General features: G+C 47.5%; 1 protein-coding gene across 2 annotated transcripts in view; it reads right to left on the reverse strand.

Annotated features, from left to right (window-relative positions):
• Window positions 1-19765, reverse strand: part of LOC119455594 (monocarboxylate transporter 10) — a 112182-nt gene extending 92417 nt beyond the window's left edge. The window contains exon 1 of one of the 2 annotated variants that reach the window (XM_037717001.2): window positions 19368-19765. In XM_037717001.2, the coding sequence (XP_037572929.1) occupies window positions 19368-19440 (73 nt within the window). In that variant the 5' untranslated portion in view covers window positions 19441-19765. Of the gene's footprint in view, window positions 1-3866; window positions 4461-19367 lie in introns of those variants that run through there. The other variant, XM_037717003.2, reaches the window with a different exon arrangement.
• Between the last annotated feature and the right edge of the window lie 400 nt (window positions 19766-20165).

The following is a 20165-nucleotide window of genomic DNA, read 5'->3' on the forward strand; positions in this document are numbered from 1 at the left end:
ACAGGGGGTAGAGCCCAAACTAAACATAACATAGTCGCAGGACGTCAGCAGACATCTTGATTAAAGGCTCATTTGGACTAAAGCTCTTTCTACTTCGCGTGTGTGAGCCATGGGCAGCATGTCTTTTTTTTTTTTTTTTTTTTGCTTTTGGATGTATTAGATTAGGCGCAGCTGCCCGACAACTTCGTCACATTTTTTTATTTGTTATTTATTTTAATTTTATATTAGCGTTCTCTTAATGTTTTATTGTTTGGCTTCACGCGTTTCGCATTCGGCACACTAAGCATAATGCAAACCCATGCGCATATTGATGCTGCTGCTTCTTCTTTTCTGGGGTTTTACGTGACAAAACCAGTTCTGATTATGAGGCACGCCGCAGTGGAGGGCTCCGGATTAATTTTGACCACCTGGGGTTCTTTAACGTGCACTACAACGCAAGCACGCGGGCGTTTTTTGCATTTCGCCTCCATCGAAATACGGCCGCTGCGGCCGGGATTCGATCCCGCGACCTCGTGCTCAGCAGCGCAACGCATATTGATGCTATATATCGTTTCGAAGCTGGAGACAATCGCGTAACAGTTATCGCATTTAGATCGCTGCCAATTACATTTAATAAGCTGTTATCGTTAAAATTACTGTTATCAATTTTCACAGCAATAATCTGTTATGGGCAGGAATACCTGCTAGCTATCACTGCCCATGCCAGCTTTTGTGCTGTGATCGCTCATATCGCTGCTTAAAACAGCGATATGTTAGGGGTGGCGTGTTGCGATATTGCGGCTCACAACAGCTGTTGTGCCGTTATCGCTCTTACCACTCCTCATAACAGTGATACGTTATGGGTAGCGATATCTTTTTGCAGCTATCGGTGCCTCATTACGGCTTTCGCTTTTATGGAAAGCGATAGTATAATAGGTGTAATCTGCGTTGGTGTATTGAATGACGAAACTCGCAGCATTTGTCGATTTTTATTCACTGCGGCGTTCATTCACTTTAAGTACGCTGCTTAGCCCATCACGCTACTTCATGAACATCTCGTTTCAAATTATTTGTACAACTTTCTCTTAAGCCACAGGCGGGCCAGCACGCGCTATATAGATGAACCTCAATATCGTAAAGCCTACTCAGCGTTTTCTTTCTTTGGCGAATGAACGAATTGTCCTGCGTGCAGATATTAACAGCGTTTGAAAAATATTTCGAAACAAAGAAATTACTTCAGCATCAGCTCCAAGTTTCTAAGGCTTTCAACAAATAGGTTCGCAAAAAGAAACATCTCACAATCTCATCATGTTTAAAATGTTGCCGTATCGCGCTTGGTTGTTAGAAATGGTAGGAGTTCTAGAAATCGTTGACGAGGTGGGCAGCATGAGCGTAATCCAATAAAGAGGAGATCCTGATGATTTCTTTCTAAAGCGACAACTTCTCTTCCTCTTCCGCCCGCTTTGTGTGTGCTGTCTGCTGTCTTTCACGATGGATCCCGAAGGCTCAGGGCTCGAACTATCCTCATCTGTTATGTGGCAGTGATGGTGGTGTCGGTTCAACAACCCTGCAAGTACTTTGAGAAACAGTTCGTGCAGCAAGAGTCAGGTTCAGTGTGTAGCGTGTGCGATAACCTCTGGTTTCTGTTTCTGTCAACACTGCGGCGTTGGAGAGTCGCAAGTTCATAATGAGCGAGCCGTTTCCCGGCGGAAACATGTCCGACTTTTTCCTGCGGCCTGCACTTGCAAATGGTCGCTAAACAAGAGCAGCGCTGCTGTCAAACACCAACGCGAAAGCGATTCCACAACGCGTGGGATACTCGTTATATTTCCCTCGTCACACCGGTGCCGATGAGGGATCAGAAAAGCCTGACGGCGCGTACCCGGGCCTCGTCTGGTGGCATCAGACGAGGTGTTTTAAATGTCATAGACCTCTTCAGACTATTTAATGTCACGTGGGACCAAGCTGATACCATGCTAAATGAGATCGTAGGCTCATACGCAGGCTCACACTGACTTTAGGCGCATGCAATGGCTACATCATTTGTTGCGTAACGAAAATTGTTTCGTTAATACCGAGTGATTTTTTGACCCACAGAAGCTTTCTCTACCATGAAGAGATTTCCATCGCTAGTCGGCTGCGTTAGAACGAATTTTATTTGTATCTGTTTGCTAAATATCTATCCGCTGCTATTCTTTGCGGCGTTCTCTTACGAGGATCGAACAACCTGACATTGAAACTGAAACTGAGAGTGTAACCGGCTTCATTGACAACACCAGTTGGCATTAGCTACTCCATCCGTCTTAAAGTATTGGTCTCTGTTTGGAAGATAACGTGGCCAAATTATCGCTACAGCTCCATTAAAGTATCACTTAATACACAAGGTGGCTGAAAGTGACTGAAGTTTAACGGAGAGGGATTGCGACGCGTTGGGCCATCGAACTGTGGCTGACATATATCATCATCACCAACCACCACGTATTCAACCGACATGTTTCCCCACAAACGTATCAACCCTGGCTTCCGAAAACACGTTTTCTGTGCTATTTCATCTCCTGGGAGGCAAACGAACAGCAGGAATGAAAGTGAAGCAAATTCCTGCACTAACCAATACCATAACAATCTCAAGACAGTTCTGATAAACTGAAGCCGCAATAATGATTAGCAAAAGAACGAGCTCTGCTCTGTTCTTATCCGACGATAAGAACAGAATCAAACCACGCACAGCGAGACGGCACAGATGGTGTCCGGCGGTGACACGGCGAACTAACCGCTTGTCACCCCCAGCAGCACTCGACGCCGGGGGGTTATTACACCAAAAATATAAAATAAAAAGAGTGTCAAGCAAAAGCTCACGGTCGTGTATCAACCACTTCATTCTACGTACATCGATATTCGGCAGCGCGTTGAAGGAGATGTTTTGGTTAACTGTCGCACGGTAAGAGATCGCGTTAGCTGGTATCCCATCTTGTTACACAGCGTGGCAGAAGACAAAGGAGGCAAGAAAAGGAGACGTAGATCGTCTAACATGTTTGAGAAACGTCAGTCACGCATATTTTCCTCCTTGACTATGCCAAGCCCCTTACACCCAGAAAACATGGCCTCTCAATCTGATCCCTCTTCGGTGATAGCGCTTCAACTATATTTACCTGCCTTCACATACAGAAAAGACATATAGGCATAAGCTGTCACAGACATAAGCGCTCAAGGTGCGAAACTCCTGAATGCACGAATCCGTTCAGTTATTATGAAAGTGACGCCCTCGTTGCGTAACTCTCGTTTTGCTCTCGTTGACGTTGTCACTGCAACTACTTCTCCGTTACAGGCTTAGACAAAGGAAGTGGTTGAAAATGCATGCACAATGAAGCCATCGCGTCCACAAGCTGCTGCTCAGGTGACCAAAACTGAGCCTGAAGCCCGCACGCGCGCGGCACCACCCCCTAACAACAGGACCGATCCTCCAGTGCGCTGCAGTGAAACATCACACGCAGGCGGCGACAGCAGCGCGCGCGCCGCGCCGGTCGAACTCGGAGCGTCACCGCGGCTGCGCTCTCGTCGTCAAGACTCGCGCACTTCCCATGCCAGTATCTACGCTTCACGGAGGCTGAATAAAAACCCACGGCATCAAACACCATTCAGAGACACGGCGAGGAAATGTACCCGGCAGTAGAATCATCGGGTTGCTCTAGAATCATGCCGCAACGTTTTCATCTGCGGGCCCCAAAAACAATGGGAGGAGGAGGAATAAACGTCGTTGCTGGGGCACACCGCGCAGCAAAATAATGTCAGATCTTAAGCTCGTGCTGTAAGCTAACACAAGGGAAGTTCGCGACCACGCCGTCGCAGCGGAAATGCGAGATGCGAAGAAAAAAGCTGTGACCACTCACTGATGTTAAGCGGAGGCATGTTGACGAGGTCTCGCTCTTCTCCACTTTGTCTCGGGTCCTGGAAAACCCCTCGGTCGCCCTCAGAAACGGCGCGGCGGCGGCGGGCAGGCCCGCTACCAGTAGGCCTGCCAACGTTTTTCCTCAACACCAGCCGCGGAGGCAGCCAGCGTGCCGGCCGCCCGGCCCGGCACCCCGGCCGAAGCGGCGGTGGTGGCGGCGAAGAGGGTGGCAACGACGGCTCCGCCGTGGCTCTGCCCAACCCACGGCTGGGCGCGCACTCATCGGGCAGTGGGGCGATCTTTTCAAGCAACGGCTTGCGGCTCACGCGCAGCGAGCGAACGTGTACGGCGGAGCCGGCAGCAGCGCGGTGGGGGAGCAATCACACACAGGCGCGCGCGCGCGCGCCACGCAAATCACTCCGGCGAGACGCGCCGTCGTCAGCTGAGTGGAGGAGGCCACAGCACAAAACGCCGTGACGCGACGCGCTCGCGCGCCGGCACAAGCAACGCGGAGCCGCTACGCAATGTCCGACGCGGCAGCCGGCGGAGAGACACTGAGGGGTGAGGTCCGCACCCACTCCGCCACGGATTCTCGCCCTCCTCGACGCTTCCCTGCAGGGGCGACGGATGCGAATGAAAGCGCTTCTGCGGCTCTGGCGGGCCCGGTCGGGCCGGCCAGCTGCTGGGGCGTCGTGGAGAGGAGGAAATGCGGCGCGAATAATAATAAAAGCACGATCGTGCGCCATCGCCATGGTTGCGTGCCCCGCCACCGCTGTCGTGGAGGAAGAGGAGGATGAGGAAAAGAGAGAGAAAGCGCTCGAAGCATGGGTGGTGCAGGGGGAGAAACTTCCGGTGCCGGCTCGGAGGAAGTAGTCCTCCGCGCGCGCCAGTGGCAGACCGCGGAACGCACCTCGCCACCGACTCCTTCCGCTGGCTGCGCATGCGCGTCGTGTATGCCGGCGTCTGTGACGTAACTAGTTTTTGAGATGATGTAAGGCTGCTAAGGAAGAAGTGCCGGCAGGGCCGGCTACGCTGACAGCTACCTGCCGTGCAGCACATACAGTTGTGCTGCCGGTGTGTTTAGCACAAGCAAGACTGAGGGACATTTGGAGGCAGCTCCTAAATCGTGCTCCTTCTTGGACGATCAATGCCGCTTGCTGGCCCTTCTTGCAGCGCGCCATTTATTGGTCCAACAATGATTCATCCTCCCGACATCTTAGCATCTTCGCTCCACAATAACAACGGGTCAATGGGTTAGGCGCTGGCGCGCAGCCAGCTTCATCCATCATTATTCATTCTGGTTCATTAACTAGTCACCGAAATGTTTTCGTGATTTTTTTTCTTTTTTTTTTTTTTTTTTTTTTTTTACTTTCTGGTCGTTTTCGATTGAGCGACTTTCGTCGCAGGGCATTCTTGCCCCTCTCCAGATATCTATTCGTTGTGTCCACGCTTCTGTGCAGCCCATAGGTTTTTACGTTCTCCAGTCGTTGCATGCTTTGCGCAGAACTTGCTGGTCAAAGTTGGCTTGCCTCACAAGGAAGGCCTGTAGACGCTTTAACCATCCTTGGAGCAATAACGCAATAATCAGAAGTGCGCTTCTAAGGCGTACGCGAACACGGTCCTTCTTCCCGCGGACCGCCGTGGCTAGGAAATCTAATAACGGCATTCTTTAATTATTCCTGGCAATATCTTTAAAAGTGTTAGCATGTATGCTAGAAATTTTACCTAGACTACACAAGAATCAAAACATTCGCTGCACTCAATAACGATGTAACGCGCAACAAGTAATTGTGTGCCATTTACGGTCAACGTGGCTTGTTTTTTCTGCACAGCACCATTGTGTGCGGCGAAGCGGAGCATTTGCGGCAAAACGAAGCCCTGCGAGAGCGCGATTCTCTAAGCATTATTTTCATTCGGCTCATTCTGCTTGACAAATTATAGATCCCAGGAGGCAGAGGTGGAGACAGTGACTCGGGCCAATCACGGTTGCGTAGTTAAATGGGAAAGGCCGTTCTATATTGCTCACTTTCGTGTCCCCATTTCCAGTCCGTCACAGAGCGAATCGACCTCCCTTATATGTTCGGGTTGGCGCTCCTCAAAGTGAGTTGCGTTCGGGGTCGAATTTCGTAAGCCTCTGGTTCCTGACCCATACCTGACCTGCAATACAAGGGAATAAATTGGATTTGCTTTATTTTATTTCTTTAAACCCTTTCTTTTGTCACGGAGAAAGAAGATTGCATAATATAAGTTTGAGCTACATGGTGGGCCATAATTCAACGAAATTCACGGCGCAAGCCAGACGAGGACAAAGTGACGGGCCGGGTGCCAACTTCCAACTTTTTTATCAAAGATCGCAGTTGGGAGCGGAAAGGGGACATTGACTTTTTTTTCTTTTTTGGTTTTTTTTTTATGATTGCGCCGCAGTTTATGGCGCTATCTGCATCAAGCGCCCTAAGTGAAATATAACTCTACGAATCTTCTTGCTTGTGTACAGAGAGAACTAACGCATAACTTTGGAAACGTGCGCGGAAACAGTGAAACCAAGTAATTACTTCTGGAATGCTTGTTACTGTTTAGTTTTGTTACTGCAATTGTTGTTACTACCACATAATTGTGGAGCACAGTCTATGTTCCTACATTTTATATATATATATATATATATATATATATATATATAACATAAGTAGCCAACTAACAATGACACCAAGAACATTGGTGTTCTTGGGGTCATTGTTTGTTGGCTTCTTATGATATGATTAATAACAATCGGGCCCCTCGGTTCCCTTTCTTCTCGTTCATTACATAATGAGGGCTCGAATCCGGCAACATTGATGCCTTCAGGTAGCATATGTGGGTTTATTGACCAGTTGCCATCACCCAAAAAGATCGCGTGCTCGTGACGCCTGCGGCAGAAAGGATGTTCCACATACGCCCTTAGGTTTGTGAGTGGTGGCGCTGGCTAACACTCCCAGGGTTTCTTCTAGTTGTAAAACATAATTATCACAGAAAACAGATGGGAAAACGGCTCCGCGGTAGCTCAATAGTGAGAGCATCGCACGCGTAATGCGAAGACGTGGGTTCGTTCCCCACCTGCAGACAGTTGTTCTTTCATCCATTTTCATTTCCATTAATTTATCATTTATTTAATTCAATTAGTAAGTACAAGTAATTTCCCCTATGCTTGTTCTTGGTGTCATTGTTTGTTGGCCTCTTATGCTATGATTAATAAAGATCGGGCCCCTCGGTTCCCTTTCTTCTTGTTTATATATATATATATATATATATATATATATATATATATACATTCTCACACTTCTTTTCCGTGGCCCTACCTCACCTTAATTACTTTCCTCATCCGGGCACTTCTGTCTTTCGTCCCTTCCTCCTTTACTGAGCTGTTATGTCATCTTACGTCTGCCATAGTCTTCTCTATTTATTTTTTTCGCTTGTATACTTATTATGTACGACAAAGACCAGCCTCAGTAAGGCTGGTCTGTATGGCTGTATTTGGCGCCAGCTATGCTATATTAGCTGAAGAGACGTAGGTGGGGAAGAAGCTCACTACAGCCAGAGTGCTTCGTTTACCGAGGGATATGTAGGTCACACCCATAACTTACCAAGCATTTGCTGCCGACAGCGACGCTTGTCAGTTGCAGTCGCAGAGGAGGCCTGACGTCGCACGCGGTGAAAGCTCGCCGCCTGACCCGAGTGCGGAAATGTCAGAAAACGCCCACACCTTCGTCCATGCGCTCATATAAAGGTCATACCTCCATGTCCTAAAGGACATGGAGGTATTGGAGGTCATTGGAGGACATGGAAGTACTATTGTAGGTATTGGAGGACATCGAGGTATACTATTCGATGTCGCCGAACCAACAAAACAGAATTAGACTTTGCCTATTTCCTAATTCGATCCACAAAAAATAAGTGCGGATAAACATAAATAATCGTCCACTATCCAGGCCCGATGCGCCAAGAACTTCAGATCTTACATCTAATCAGCGGGAAATTAACTTCACTTATAGATGACCTGAAATTGGAGCGTGGAAATGACGAGAAAAGGGGAGGGGTGCAGGATGCCCTGTGCTTCCGGCTTCAAAGCCAGCGTTCAAAAGTTTGTCAACTTTATACTTGCCTCATTGCTGTACTGGGCACAAGAATATATAGTGCAAATACGTAGAAAACATGTTGCTTCATCATGGAGTAATGAATACATTTTAACAAGAGCTGGATGCATAGAAAGGCAGAGAGATTAACCGCAAGTAGTTCTGTTTGGCTAACCTACACCGGGGCAAGAGCGCCACAGAAATTAAGCCACGTACACTATACCGCGTGGTAGCAAGCGGCATTCTTTAAGTCTACCATGAAGGCCCGCAGACTAATGAACTTGAGCAGCTCAAATACAGCCTTATGCGCGCAGTTTGTTTGGCAGTATGCGCCTCTAACGTATTGTTCTCATTGTGAGAGTACTATACTGCCAAGAGGCAAGTGATGTGCACAGTTCCAGATAGAGGATACAATCGTGAACTACAGCCCCAAATGCACATAAGGTCATGGAAGGCACAGCAAAGATCGTCTTGGGTAACCACAAATCCTTTTGGGCATATGCCTTGTTTGACCCATATGCTAACATTTTCCTTATTATTATTCCACTCAAGGATTTGCACGGAGACGCACTAGATAATGTATTTCTTTATCTTTGGGGGTACTCCGAGCAGCAACGCCAAGTTGTCACAGGAGTTAATGTAGAATGAAGTTTGCATGAAACGACAAAACGAGTGTGTTTGCCAACAAATGCGCGAGCGGACGAAGCTTAGCGGCGCAGCGTTCGTCATCAGTCAGAGTATGACAGCAGAGCCAGACGCTGTTTCCTCACCTGAGTGTCAACAGTCGCCAACTGTATAACACCGTTGTGGAAACTAAGGCTGAACTGCAATCTTTCCCGGAACTCCTCTTGCTGCGTCATCTCACAATGTCTCAAAAGCACTCTTGGTCTTCAGTACCTTGGATAAACACGCTTTTCTGTGTCAGTCGCGTTTTTTTTAAAGCTATACATGTTGTACGCGTTTACAGAGACACATAGCCAACCCGTGATGAGTACTAGCGCAACAGCTATCGTAGTTTTTGTGTGAATAAACAAGCTTACGTGCGACACTTGCTCAAGAGCGTCTTATGAATTCTTCTCAGCTACCTTGTAAGCTGCTCACGGACGTACTTGTTCAGTCACTATTTCAAGTCATTCTGATTTTTTTTAAATAAAAAAAAGGGGGGGGGGGTGTTAGAATGGAGTTCAGGCGTCTAGAAGGACCTAATTATGCTTCTTTACACCTACTACGGTTCGCCATGTTTTGGCTTTACTCCATCAACATCAACTTCATCAACAAGGCACCTGGGAAGAACGCGGCGGAGCTAAAGCTAGCGTCGAAATTCTATTTTGACGACTCGTTGCTTTCTCCGAAAAACTGGTTTACTTTGATCAAACCGATCAACTCTGACCTGTCGAGGTTGCTCGCAGTTGCCCGCCGTCGTACGGCAGACAATGGCACTAATGACTGCTAACCAGGTTGGGTGGCCTAGTTTGAACGCTGTCGTGAAAGAAGGCGCTAAAAGGAAACCAGGCAAATGGAAATAGTCTTTCCTGATTGAATATACAGGCAACTCACGCACAAAGAGCGCGACTTGGCAAGGGGACTTACTTCTGGTTCTGCGAAGCCATTAGTGGCATGTGCAAGTTTTGCGTTGCCCGCCATACAAGGCAATTACAAGGCGACTCAAGGTTACAGCGTACTTAATTGACATCATAAAGGTGGTACTGTCACCAATGGTAGCTCTCATCAAGGTAAAAAGCAGCGAAGCGAGGGACGCCATGTGTTTCTGTAAACGCTGTGCAGCGCTGAGGGGTGCGTGTGTTGGATACCGGTCAGTACTCGGACAGGCGAAGCATTATAGAAAGCACTTTTAAAATGGACTGCTGGGCAAGTATATTCATGGCGTTCAGATTACTAAATGTGCGTAAACAGATGGCGCATAAATGAGGCGGAAGGGGTCGACAAAGTACGCTTGTGTCGTTCCCTTGCACTTGTCGTTCGTTTTTGGGCACTTAGTTGTTCTTAGGACGACCGTGTTTCTGAACGTAATTCCTTACATACATCGCCTAAATATCGTCTAATAAAGAGAAACATTCAAAAATAAGTCGGGGAATCGATAGCGAAGGTCACTAAGGAGGAATCAGCTCCGAAAGAAAGCCCACGGCCTCGCGCGGCCTCGCGTGTCCTATCTTGAAAGCGATCTGCGATGGATACAGAGTGTAGGCCCACCGAGGGCTGTTAACTTCGTGTGCACTGTGTTCTCGCCGCTTAGTTCGCGTTGAAGCGACAGGCATCACTAAGCTCAATTCGCTCTCTGCTGCTGCCGCTCTTCCTCACGCCAGCGTTTTGACAGCGAGTGTCCGCAGTCATCGAGTGAGATGCGTTCATCATGTTTGCCTGTGCGTGCGTGACACCATGCATGCTTGTTAATTTAGTTAGTGAGCGAATGTTTACAAGTTTATACGGCCGATAAAACTATTATCCTTACTTCGTATAACTGTCTGATAATTTGCTATCGCAATCAATGCTTCGCCCTTCGGGCGAAACTGCTTCCATTTTCGTTTTTTTTTTTACATTCTGCAAAAAAAAAAAAAGCTAATTGTCTAACAAGCGTCTGCACAGCATAAATGTTCGGCTATATATGACATTTGTCGTCGTGGTACGTGCAGTGTCATCAAAGCGAACGGGCCAACTGCCACTGATCGTGCTTTTGGACTGTGCCAAAAATAGGTCGGCAATGTAAACGGAACTCACTCAGATGACTCACAAATACTTTTTTTTTTCTGAGGGCTCACTCGGACTCAGAATCACCAAAATTCTACTTAGCTGGGCTCACTCGGACCGAGACTCACGAGAACCAAACACACTGATTCAAAGCAAGATCAGAGCTCACGTCTTCTCACACGCATGGATTTTCACACTCGTCTGCTTACGCTCATACGTACTCATTCACACTCATAATCACGTCCGCTCACACTCAGTGACATTCACTGATATTCAAACTCACTTGCAGTTGCCGCGGACTGAAACGCGTCAATTTAGGACTAACTAATGCGACTAACTTTCGTTTCCACTGTCTGTATAGTGCGTGTGACATTGGAATTGAAAATAGTTGCACGTATGGAGTGTTCTACTCACAGCATCTCTGTCGCGTTTCATTCCTTGAGCATAGTACATTTATACAGAACTTATACTCACGTTCACAATCAAGCTTGTCAGCACTGACTCACGCTCACTTTCTGGTGCACTCGCGCTCACCCACAGGTATGAATATATGCTTCCTCGCACTTACACCTACCTGGTCATTCTGAATAATCATAAGCCCCATTCTACGAGTGTGTAAGTGCGTGTCAGTCTGAGTTAGTGTAAGTAAGGACAAGGGGCTGGGAACCTAGTGAAACCAAATGAATTGAAGCTTTTCCGAGTCAGAGACTCGGAGTTAGCGAATCTGTATCCCACATGTGATTCCAAGTTTTTACAGCGAAGGCGTTAGTCTCTAGTTGGTCAGGATTGTTCTGTCTGCGCTCATCCAAAAACAAACGGCCGCTGGAGAGCTTTGTGTTTGAGTTTCCTCGTAACAGAAATGTTTCTTTTTTCTTATATTCGAATTACAATACGATGCTATCATGTCTTTAGGTTGTGTGTAAGTCGTACTATCTGACACATTTTACTTTAAAAACTACAATTAGTTCAATAGCGCACTTGCGCTAGGCGGAGGGCCTACAAGAATGAGGATGTATGCTGCACACGTGCGTGCGCACATGACGAACTTGTGCACACGATGTATTTGTTCTTGATGCGTAGGCATCTGTCGCACAGCGTGCGCTCCGACCGTAATCGACATTATGACAAACACTGTGCCAAAAAAAAAAAAAAAAAAAAAAAAAAACGGTACCGCCGCCGAGCGGCCGCGGGCATTCAGACAGATCTCAAACGGCAGTTGGAAAAGGGCTTTGTACTTCAGTTTGCGCGTAACATACTTATGTTTTATTCGTATTGTCGGAATAACAATCCGAAGCTATCATGTCTGCAGCTTGTCTGTAAGTCTTACTTTACGCATTTTTCTGACGCAGTTTACCTTTAAACATTCATTTAGTTACGTGAGGCACCTTGCGCTTGGTGGAGGGTCTGGAACAATGAGGATGTATGCCACACTTCCGCACACATGCGTGCGCGCGTGACACACGTACGTCGTTTGTGGTGGTGGTGCTTGTGTAACGTTGTCTAAGTCTTCGATTGTGTTTGCAACAGCTTCGCCGTACATCTGATTTCACAGGGTGTAATGGAGGCGGACTTTTGTTTGTCGAGTGTGCGAGCATATATATATATATATATATATATATATATATATATTATTCGACCTGAGCTGGTGCGTTCTAGTCTGCTACTCTGCACTGGCGAAGTGGGAAGGGGATTGAATGTACTCGGATGTATGTCAATGAGGAGAAGGGTGAGTGCTTTTGTTCATTAGACGGTGGCCCTGCTGGAGCCACTCGTATAGTTTCGTGTCATGCAGGAACTTCAAGGGTGCTTTAGTTGTCCGCACTGCAATTGCAGTATCAGGCGATAGGCCGAAAATAGCGTCCTCCGACATGGCCGCCTGCCCACGCTGGCTAGGGAATTATACAACATCCGTCACTCCAGCATAAACGCTGGGCAATCCCATATGTGTTCCAGCGATTCAGGCGTCTGACAGTGTTCGCAGTCAGGGATGCTCCACTGGCCAATGAGAGAGAGAGAGAGAGATATTTATTTACAGAAAGGCAGAGAGGTCGGCCTGAGCTGTAACTTGCTCTGGCCTGCTACTCTACACTGGGGAGAAGGGACGGGGAGGAAAAGGGCTGATGGATGAAAATGATAAGAGGAGGAGGTGTGTATGTACAATTTTACAACGTTGTGGCATCTCTAAAGCCGTGCGTCTAGCCCAGTGGCTTGTAGAAAGACTAAAGCGGCACTGGTTATCAGGGCTGTGCTGTTTGCATTGGGCCAAGGACCTAAAAGAAAGTCGTCTGATAGGGGCCTCTTATGGACTTCTGCAATTGAAGAGACCAGTTTCTGTCGTTCTTGCGCGTATGCGGGACAAACGCAAAATATATGGTCACGTGTTTCTGGTACCTGGCAGTATTCACAATTGGGGCTAATGCCACTGCAACCAATCATATGTCTGTAACGATTCGTGAATGCGACACCAAGGCGTATCCGGTGCACGATGCTTGATTGGCTTCTTTTGAGCTTGTGAGGAATGCGGTATGTCATTTCTGGGCCCCATTTATGCACTCGCTTGTGTTGATGATCTGGTTGGGTCCAGTGCTGCAACGTACAATTGCGTATTACGCAACGAAGTAGGGCATTTGTGTCTGTCCGTGAGAATGGAATGCGTACTTCAGTCACATTATTTAAAGCAGCTTTCGCTTCAGCGTCTGCCTGCTCGTTCCCTATCACACCACAGTGCGAAGGTATCCATTGAAAGGTGATAATATGCCGATTTCTATTTGCAAGGTCGAGAAGCTCTGCGATTTCTATAGCAATTGAATAATACGGGCCCCGCCTGAGAACACAGTCAATGGTTTGAAGAGCTGGTTTGCAATCACAGAATATCGTCCATGCGCGAGGAGGCTCCTTGGAGAGAAATCGAAGTGCCTCCCGGATAGCAGCAAGTTCTGCGGCAGTTGATGTTGTCCTGTGGTCTAGATTAAACTGCCGTGCGACGATCATATGTGGAATGACGAAGGCTACAGTGGAGGCATATGGTGTCACAGAGGCATCCGTAAACACGTGTATGGTATCACCGTACTTTGCATAAAGGTGACACAGAGTAAGCTGCTTAAGGCCAATGGATGCAATGGACGTCTTTTTTGTAATGCCGGGAATCTGCAGAGCAACAAACGGTTTAGGCAGAACCCATGGGGGTGTTATCGGAATACAGTCGGGAGAAAATCTTGACGGTACAATATTCTGATGACGCAATAGAATCCTTGAAAAGTTGTAACCTGGCTGTATGGCAGGGAGCGATGACAAAGGATGGTGTTTGTGTCGGGTCAACACGCGGAGGTGCAGTCGAAGAGGCTCGCAGATCAAGTATACAGCAATCGGGCAAGCACGAGCTTCCGCTATAGTTCCATTGGTTGACGTGCATCGTGGGAGGCCCAAACATGTGCGCAATGCTTGAGCTTGAATGCTCTCCAGTGTGCGCACACAACTAAGTCCCATGCTTGAGAGCGCTGGCATGCTGTACCGTATATATCCTATGAATAGCGCTGGCCAATGAGGTATGTGAAGTAGCAGGTGAAAGTAAATGCCCAGTCAAAAATTGCGTAGCAATGACGCTTTGCTTCGCGCCGCCTTCAGGGGCAAACAAAATTTACGACCTGAGTCGATCACATACATGCGTCTGTGGATGTTGTCAGTGCGGGCTCTATATGTCCTTGTAACGTCCTGCATGAGTGTCTTGGTCATTGAGTTAGTGTTAGGTCACGAGAAGTCAAGCCTCACTTCATCGGAGGAAGAGAATGCCTATCTTGCCTCATTGTCAGCGATCGCGAGACTAAATGTGAAGCTGAATCTACATGATCCCCAATGAACCTGAGGCTGAGTGTATTCATGAGTGGCGTCCGTGGATCCAGTAATCATGACTTGAGAACATGTTAACAAAGGGCGTATGTTCTTTGAATCAAATTTTGAAGCTTTCAGGTGGTGAGTTGTGTAGCCAAGTTCTCTTGAAAGGTACATGCGCTACTCAGCTGTCTTTTATTCTATGCGCTCCGTGTGCCTACTGTGGGTAAGCACTTCGAGCACGCTTTCACTTACAGATCATTTGCAGAATACGCTCCCCATTCGAAGAAAACAGGGAAAATAAAAGTGGGCCATCCCATGCATGTGCACGCACGTACATCGCCAAAGACGTCACGATTACGGTCGTATTAGCGTTTGTTATCGGTAAGGTTTGCCTTTTTCTCTCCAGCAAACTTCTTTCTGCCGTTTAAAGGGTGCCGAACTGAAATACGTTCAGTTCTGGTTTAAAGTACTTGAGTTAAACGTACATGAGTAACATACTCAGTGAGTCTCAGTGAGCGGACTCATAAGTGAATTTGCCGACTTATGGCGCTATATATCTGCGTTCGCAGTCTAAATCGAGAACGTCGTGACGTCGGCCATGACGCACACATAAGAATGCAAGACGTCGAGACACGGCGTTTACCATGAGCGCATGCCAGTTGAAGAATGCCTATGATAGTACTGAACGCTACCTCACGTCGTCCAATCTACGCACAGTAGTGTGCTTCTCAGTGCCAAGGCCAAGATCATCTTTCTCGCAAAGCATTCCACTACATCGCCCGTCAAGTCTCATTCCAACGTGCTCGTATACGTTCCTGGCTGTATTGCGCGAACACGGCAGTTCTATTGAGCTTGTTGCAAAGTGCCGAGTATGCTACGCTTTCATCTAGACAGTCACAAGAAAGAAACGACCGCAAAAAACACACGCCGATAACGTACACGCAAGAGGCAGCGCTTTCTACAGCAGCTGTTGCAGTGGTTGGCATCTGATCGTCACGTGCGCTGCCCAACTGCACAGCGCGTCTTGCGTAAGCCCGCTGCCGCGCACTACGCACGTTAAGACTGCCGCAAAGTGTACACTGGGCCGCTATTTTGTAGTGATGCCTTTAAAGTAATAATGCCTTTTCGCGCTTATCGCGCTTTGTCAGTGGTCAGAGCGACGGTCCGCTCACGATATCAACGTTGATAACGCGAGCGGACCGTCGCTCTGACCACTTACAAAGCGCGATAAGCGCGAGAAGGCATTATGACATTAAAGGCATCGCTACAAAATAGCGGCCCTGGTCTCCTTCCTGGGGAAGCTTTATCTCGAGCTCTCATCGGCTCTGCCGGAGGCGGCAAAGGAAACAGAAAGCAAAAAAATAAATGTAACTGTGACACACGGAAAACGACCGGTACCTTCTGTCCCTGGCCTATGTGCAGGGGTTCGCGGAATATAAGAAAGGGTGCGTGCGTGTGCTCGCCCGATTGGCCTTTCGCGTGGCTTGTTGAGAGGCGCCAGGCTGTCTCCGGACAGCGTGGTAGGGGAGAGGGGGGCCGGAAGGCATGCAGACCGCGGAGCAAACAAGGATCGTTTTGTCGGTAACCTCACCGGGTCAGTAACAGGCGCACGCAGTCGCCTGTTGCTTGATGGCAAAGCACGGGATGCTTACCAGATAGCGATTAAGCGATCGTGCAAGCGTCCGTGAACATCTGTGCCCGGTGCTAAAGACTCTCTGCGAGTCAGAATTTAGGGAAGTTGGTTAGCAGGGAATGCCTGCTTTGTTTCTCAGATGAAAGTGAGCCAGACCATAGCAAACGGAGGAGATCTCTGCGCACACAACATCATTTCATGGTTTGTGCCTGGCTTTAGCGGCATACAAGGTAGTATAGTTTGAAGCAAGACGCGCGACGTACATGCTTCGCTGTGAACTGCATAGAAACTTCACACAAGTTTTCGTACTGCATTAATTGCATTTTCCGACACATTCGTGTCAGCTGAACCCCATTGAAGTGAATTTGCAGATAAGTCCTAATCCCACTGTCTCTGAAAACACAACCTTTAAGAGGCCTATATTTATATTCCAATTTCTCGATGTTTACTCTTCGTAAAAGTTGGCACGCGTTCAGTAATTAACCTATTTATTTACGTATTTATTTATTTATTTATTTATTTATTTATTTATTTATTTATTTATTTATTTATTTATTTATTGTGTGAGTGAATAAGACAATTGATTTATTGATTGATTAATTTATTCAATTTGTGAGTGAGCGCTTTCGCATACTTATATCCCGAATAGAAATGATCTATGCACGAACATGAGCGCAAAATTTCTTCCCCGTGAGGTAAATAAATGCGTGTGTTTTTTGATGTTTTTGAAAAAAGAAATTATGGGGTTTTACGTGCCAAAACCACGATCTGATTATGAGGCACGCCGTAGTGGGGGACTCCGGAAAATTTGGACAACCTGGGGTTCTTTAACGTGCACCTACATCTAAGTATACACGGGTGTCTTCGCATTTCGCCCCCATCGAAATGCGGCTGCCGTGGCCGGGATTCGATCCCGCGACCTCGTGCTTAGCATCTTTGATGTTTTTGAAGCAGACGTGATATCCTTTAGAACACCCTAGACATCCTTTTTTTTTTTTTTTCGTAAGAACGAAATTGGAGAGAAATTCCTAGCTAGGATAAGGCGCGAGGTGTGCGTGAGAAACACGCATTGTGAGAGCACCTACGAAATTCCTTTAACAGAGTCAACACGAGAGTCAACCCTTTAGATCCGAGGCGCCCAGATTCTCTGCGGAGCGGCGACAGATGAGACTCGATAAGGCTACGTGCTTATACAAAACCGCTTTAAAAGCGAAGCTTTCGGTACTTCGGCCCCGAGATTCGGCGTTCGTCGTCGTGTCCTCGCCGGCTATATTTGTGCATATACATATATACCTGTCGTATTGACCAAGATTGTGCACATACAACGGGGCTCATATACCCAGTGGTCCAAGTTCTATAGATATATACCTCGCCTTCGTCGGCGTGGCGCACACAGCTACAGGCGAAGACGCCGTGCCCGTGTTACACTCATATACCCTCTGGAGTAGCAGGCTGGGCGTGCCGACGGACAAACATCTCCGGGTTCATTAAACGGGCTTCTCTCTTTCATGCCATCATCTACGGTTACTACCTCGCTTGTTATAACAAGCTTTGCACCATTTAGATGCCAACCATTCTTGGATCCGCGTGTGTTCATTCGGGAGATGTCACGTTTCTTGCGTACGGAATGTGGCATACATTCGGAACGTTTGCGCGATAATTCAGTCCATTTCTGCTCATTAGCGAGTATTAGCGACATTTATTGAAGATGCGATATATATGAGATCGTTAATTCTTCGCACTAGCTTAATACTCGTTTATCACATTTAGCTGAGAGAAATTAAGCTAATTTCCGCAGGAAGTGCACCGTTTCTTATTACCTTATGTACTATCGACCAAAAAAGTTTACGGACCAAGGGATCTGCCAAAACGCTGAATATCTCCACAGCCTCAAAACGCAGCCTGGTATTCCCATTTCCAGCCTATACTGGTATATGCGAAAAACATTGTGATGTACAGTTTACTGGCTACATTTAAAGGCTGCTCGAATATTAGCGTTTTCTGAGAACCCGTGATCCGTAAACATTTTTGGTCGATAGTACGTGATAGTACTTAAAATATCTCGATGTATAACCATATAACGAATCAAGCAAGACTTTGAGCACGCTTGGACGCTCTAGGCCCACGCCAGCATGGCTATATTTAAGATGGGGTGCGGCGATTCTACAAGGTCACCATCATGCAACGAAGCAGGACATGATGTACACTTTCCCATGCCCCCATGCTAGACGGAAAACGTTTTTTTAGGGCCTACAGAAGAAAAACTTTCCTGCGTGCGTGCTTGAAACCATGGTGATTCCAGAAGAGCCCACGGTAACACTCAAGAAAGCGTTACGTCATCTCCTTACTAAATGGCGCTAGTTTGTTGAACGTTTGGTGACGTGCTTCACTGACATTACAAGAAGCGTGCAGCCTGAACCATTCTTATGTAATGTTTATTTTCTACCACGTCATACATGATGATAGGTGTCCGGAGTAAAACCTATCGTAATGACAGCGTCACAGATCAACGGAACCCGCATTGCAGACAAAGCAGATGCAGCAGCCTTCTATACAAATTGCAATTATTATTATTATTATTATTATTATTATTATTATTATTATTATTATTATTATTATTATTATTATTATTATTATTATTTGGTTTGAAAACATATATACATTAGAAAGGAAAGGGAAGCCGAGGAGCAGGCTGGCAACGGCCACCATAAGGGGCACAACGCCTGCCTACTCTTCAGAAAGGAGGAGACAGAAACATAGAAATGGAAGATAGGAAGGAGGGTAGGAAAGGAGGAAAGGAGCGAGATGTCAAATATCAAAGAATAAAGTAGAACACACAGTACAGGTCACACACAGTGTGGCCGGTCACTGCAGATCACCCTACTAAACAATGTTAAATAGAAGAAATAGAGTCTGAGTTACAAACGTTAACCTAAGTTCGTTACTTCTAGAAAAGTAAGGAGAGCGCGATGGGCCTGATCGCGTCGAGACACACAACCACTGGCGTACAAACATTTGTGGAGTGTCGTACACCGCAGGCTAAGGAGATGATATTCCCTCACTAGCGACATGCGCAACACGAACATGCCGTTCAAGCATACATAAAAACGAAACCGAAATCACAAATTACAAGCCTACGGCTACTATACTAGGCCTATTACCACCGCCACAATCATGGCGTATGCCGAAGCATTACCGCATTATATATACAGACACATTCACTAACCTGCAGTGAAGTACGCGGAGCTAGCAACGGAGCTGGCTGCGCTGCTCGCACAGTCAACTTCGGCATGGCTCATCAGGCTCGCTGACCGCTCTCGCAAAAATCCCTCCGGTGGGCTCAGATTCACACCTGTTCCGACGCCCGCTTTGCTGGTCGCTCCAGGAAACCCGGTGCTGTCGCCGGCGGCGACGACCCGCCCGGTCCAGCGCACTCGGTGGTAGCGAAAGCCTGTGGACGCTCGATGTCGAAGACATGGCCTACAGCTGTTGGTCCGCTAGGGCAGCTCCTGTTTCCCGCACACGACTAGCGGTCCTCAATTGCTTGGTGCGCGCTGGAACGGAAAGCACCAAGTCACGCATGCAGGCGCAATGACCGGGACCAGCACGGCTGTTCAGTGCGTCTTCTCAAGTGAGAATACGATCTCTTCCCTAGGAATGACGAAACTCTGGCACCCGTTAAGTAGAGTCCCTTCGAGACTTGTACTACTCCACTGAGCGGTGACCTCGCACTGTAGTCTCTCGACGGGTCCCTGCTTCCTTAAGCGACAGTCAGGAACCTCCGCAATGGAGAGTGGAACAGCGGAACTTCGGATGCTTGACCATGCGGTCGTATCCACGAGGGTGCTTCTTAGCCTCTGAGGCGTTCTTGCAAAGCCCGTCTTGCACAAAAACCGCACGGTGGCTTCTTGAATCTTCGCAACTTGATGTTGGTCTCAATTCTTGGGCCACACTGCACGCACGTGACGTTCTCAAGGCTCAGGCGGTGAGGCAGCGGCAGGAATTTGATCCTTGTATCGGCACG

Source organism: Dermacentor silvarum, chromosome 6 (genome assembly GCF_013339745.2).
Source record: "Dermacentor silvarum isolate Dsil-2018 chromosome 6, BIME_Dsil_1.4, whole genome shotgun sequence".
Classification (NCBI taxonomy): domain Eukaryota; kingdom Metazoa; phylum Arthropoda; class Arachnida; order Ixodida; family Ixodidae; genus Dermacentor; species Dermacentor silvarum.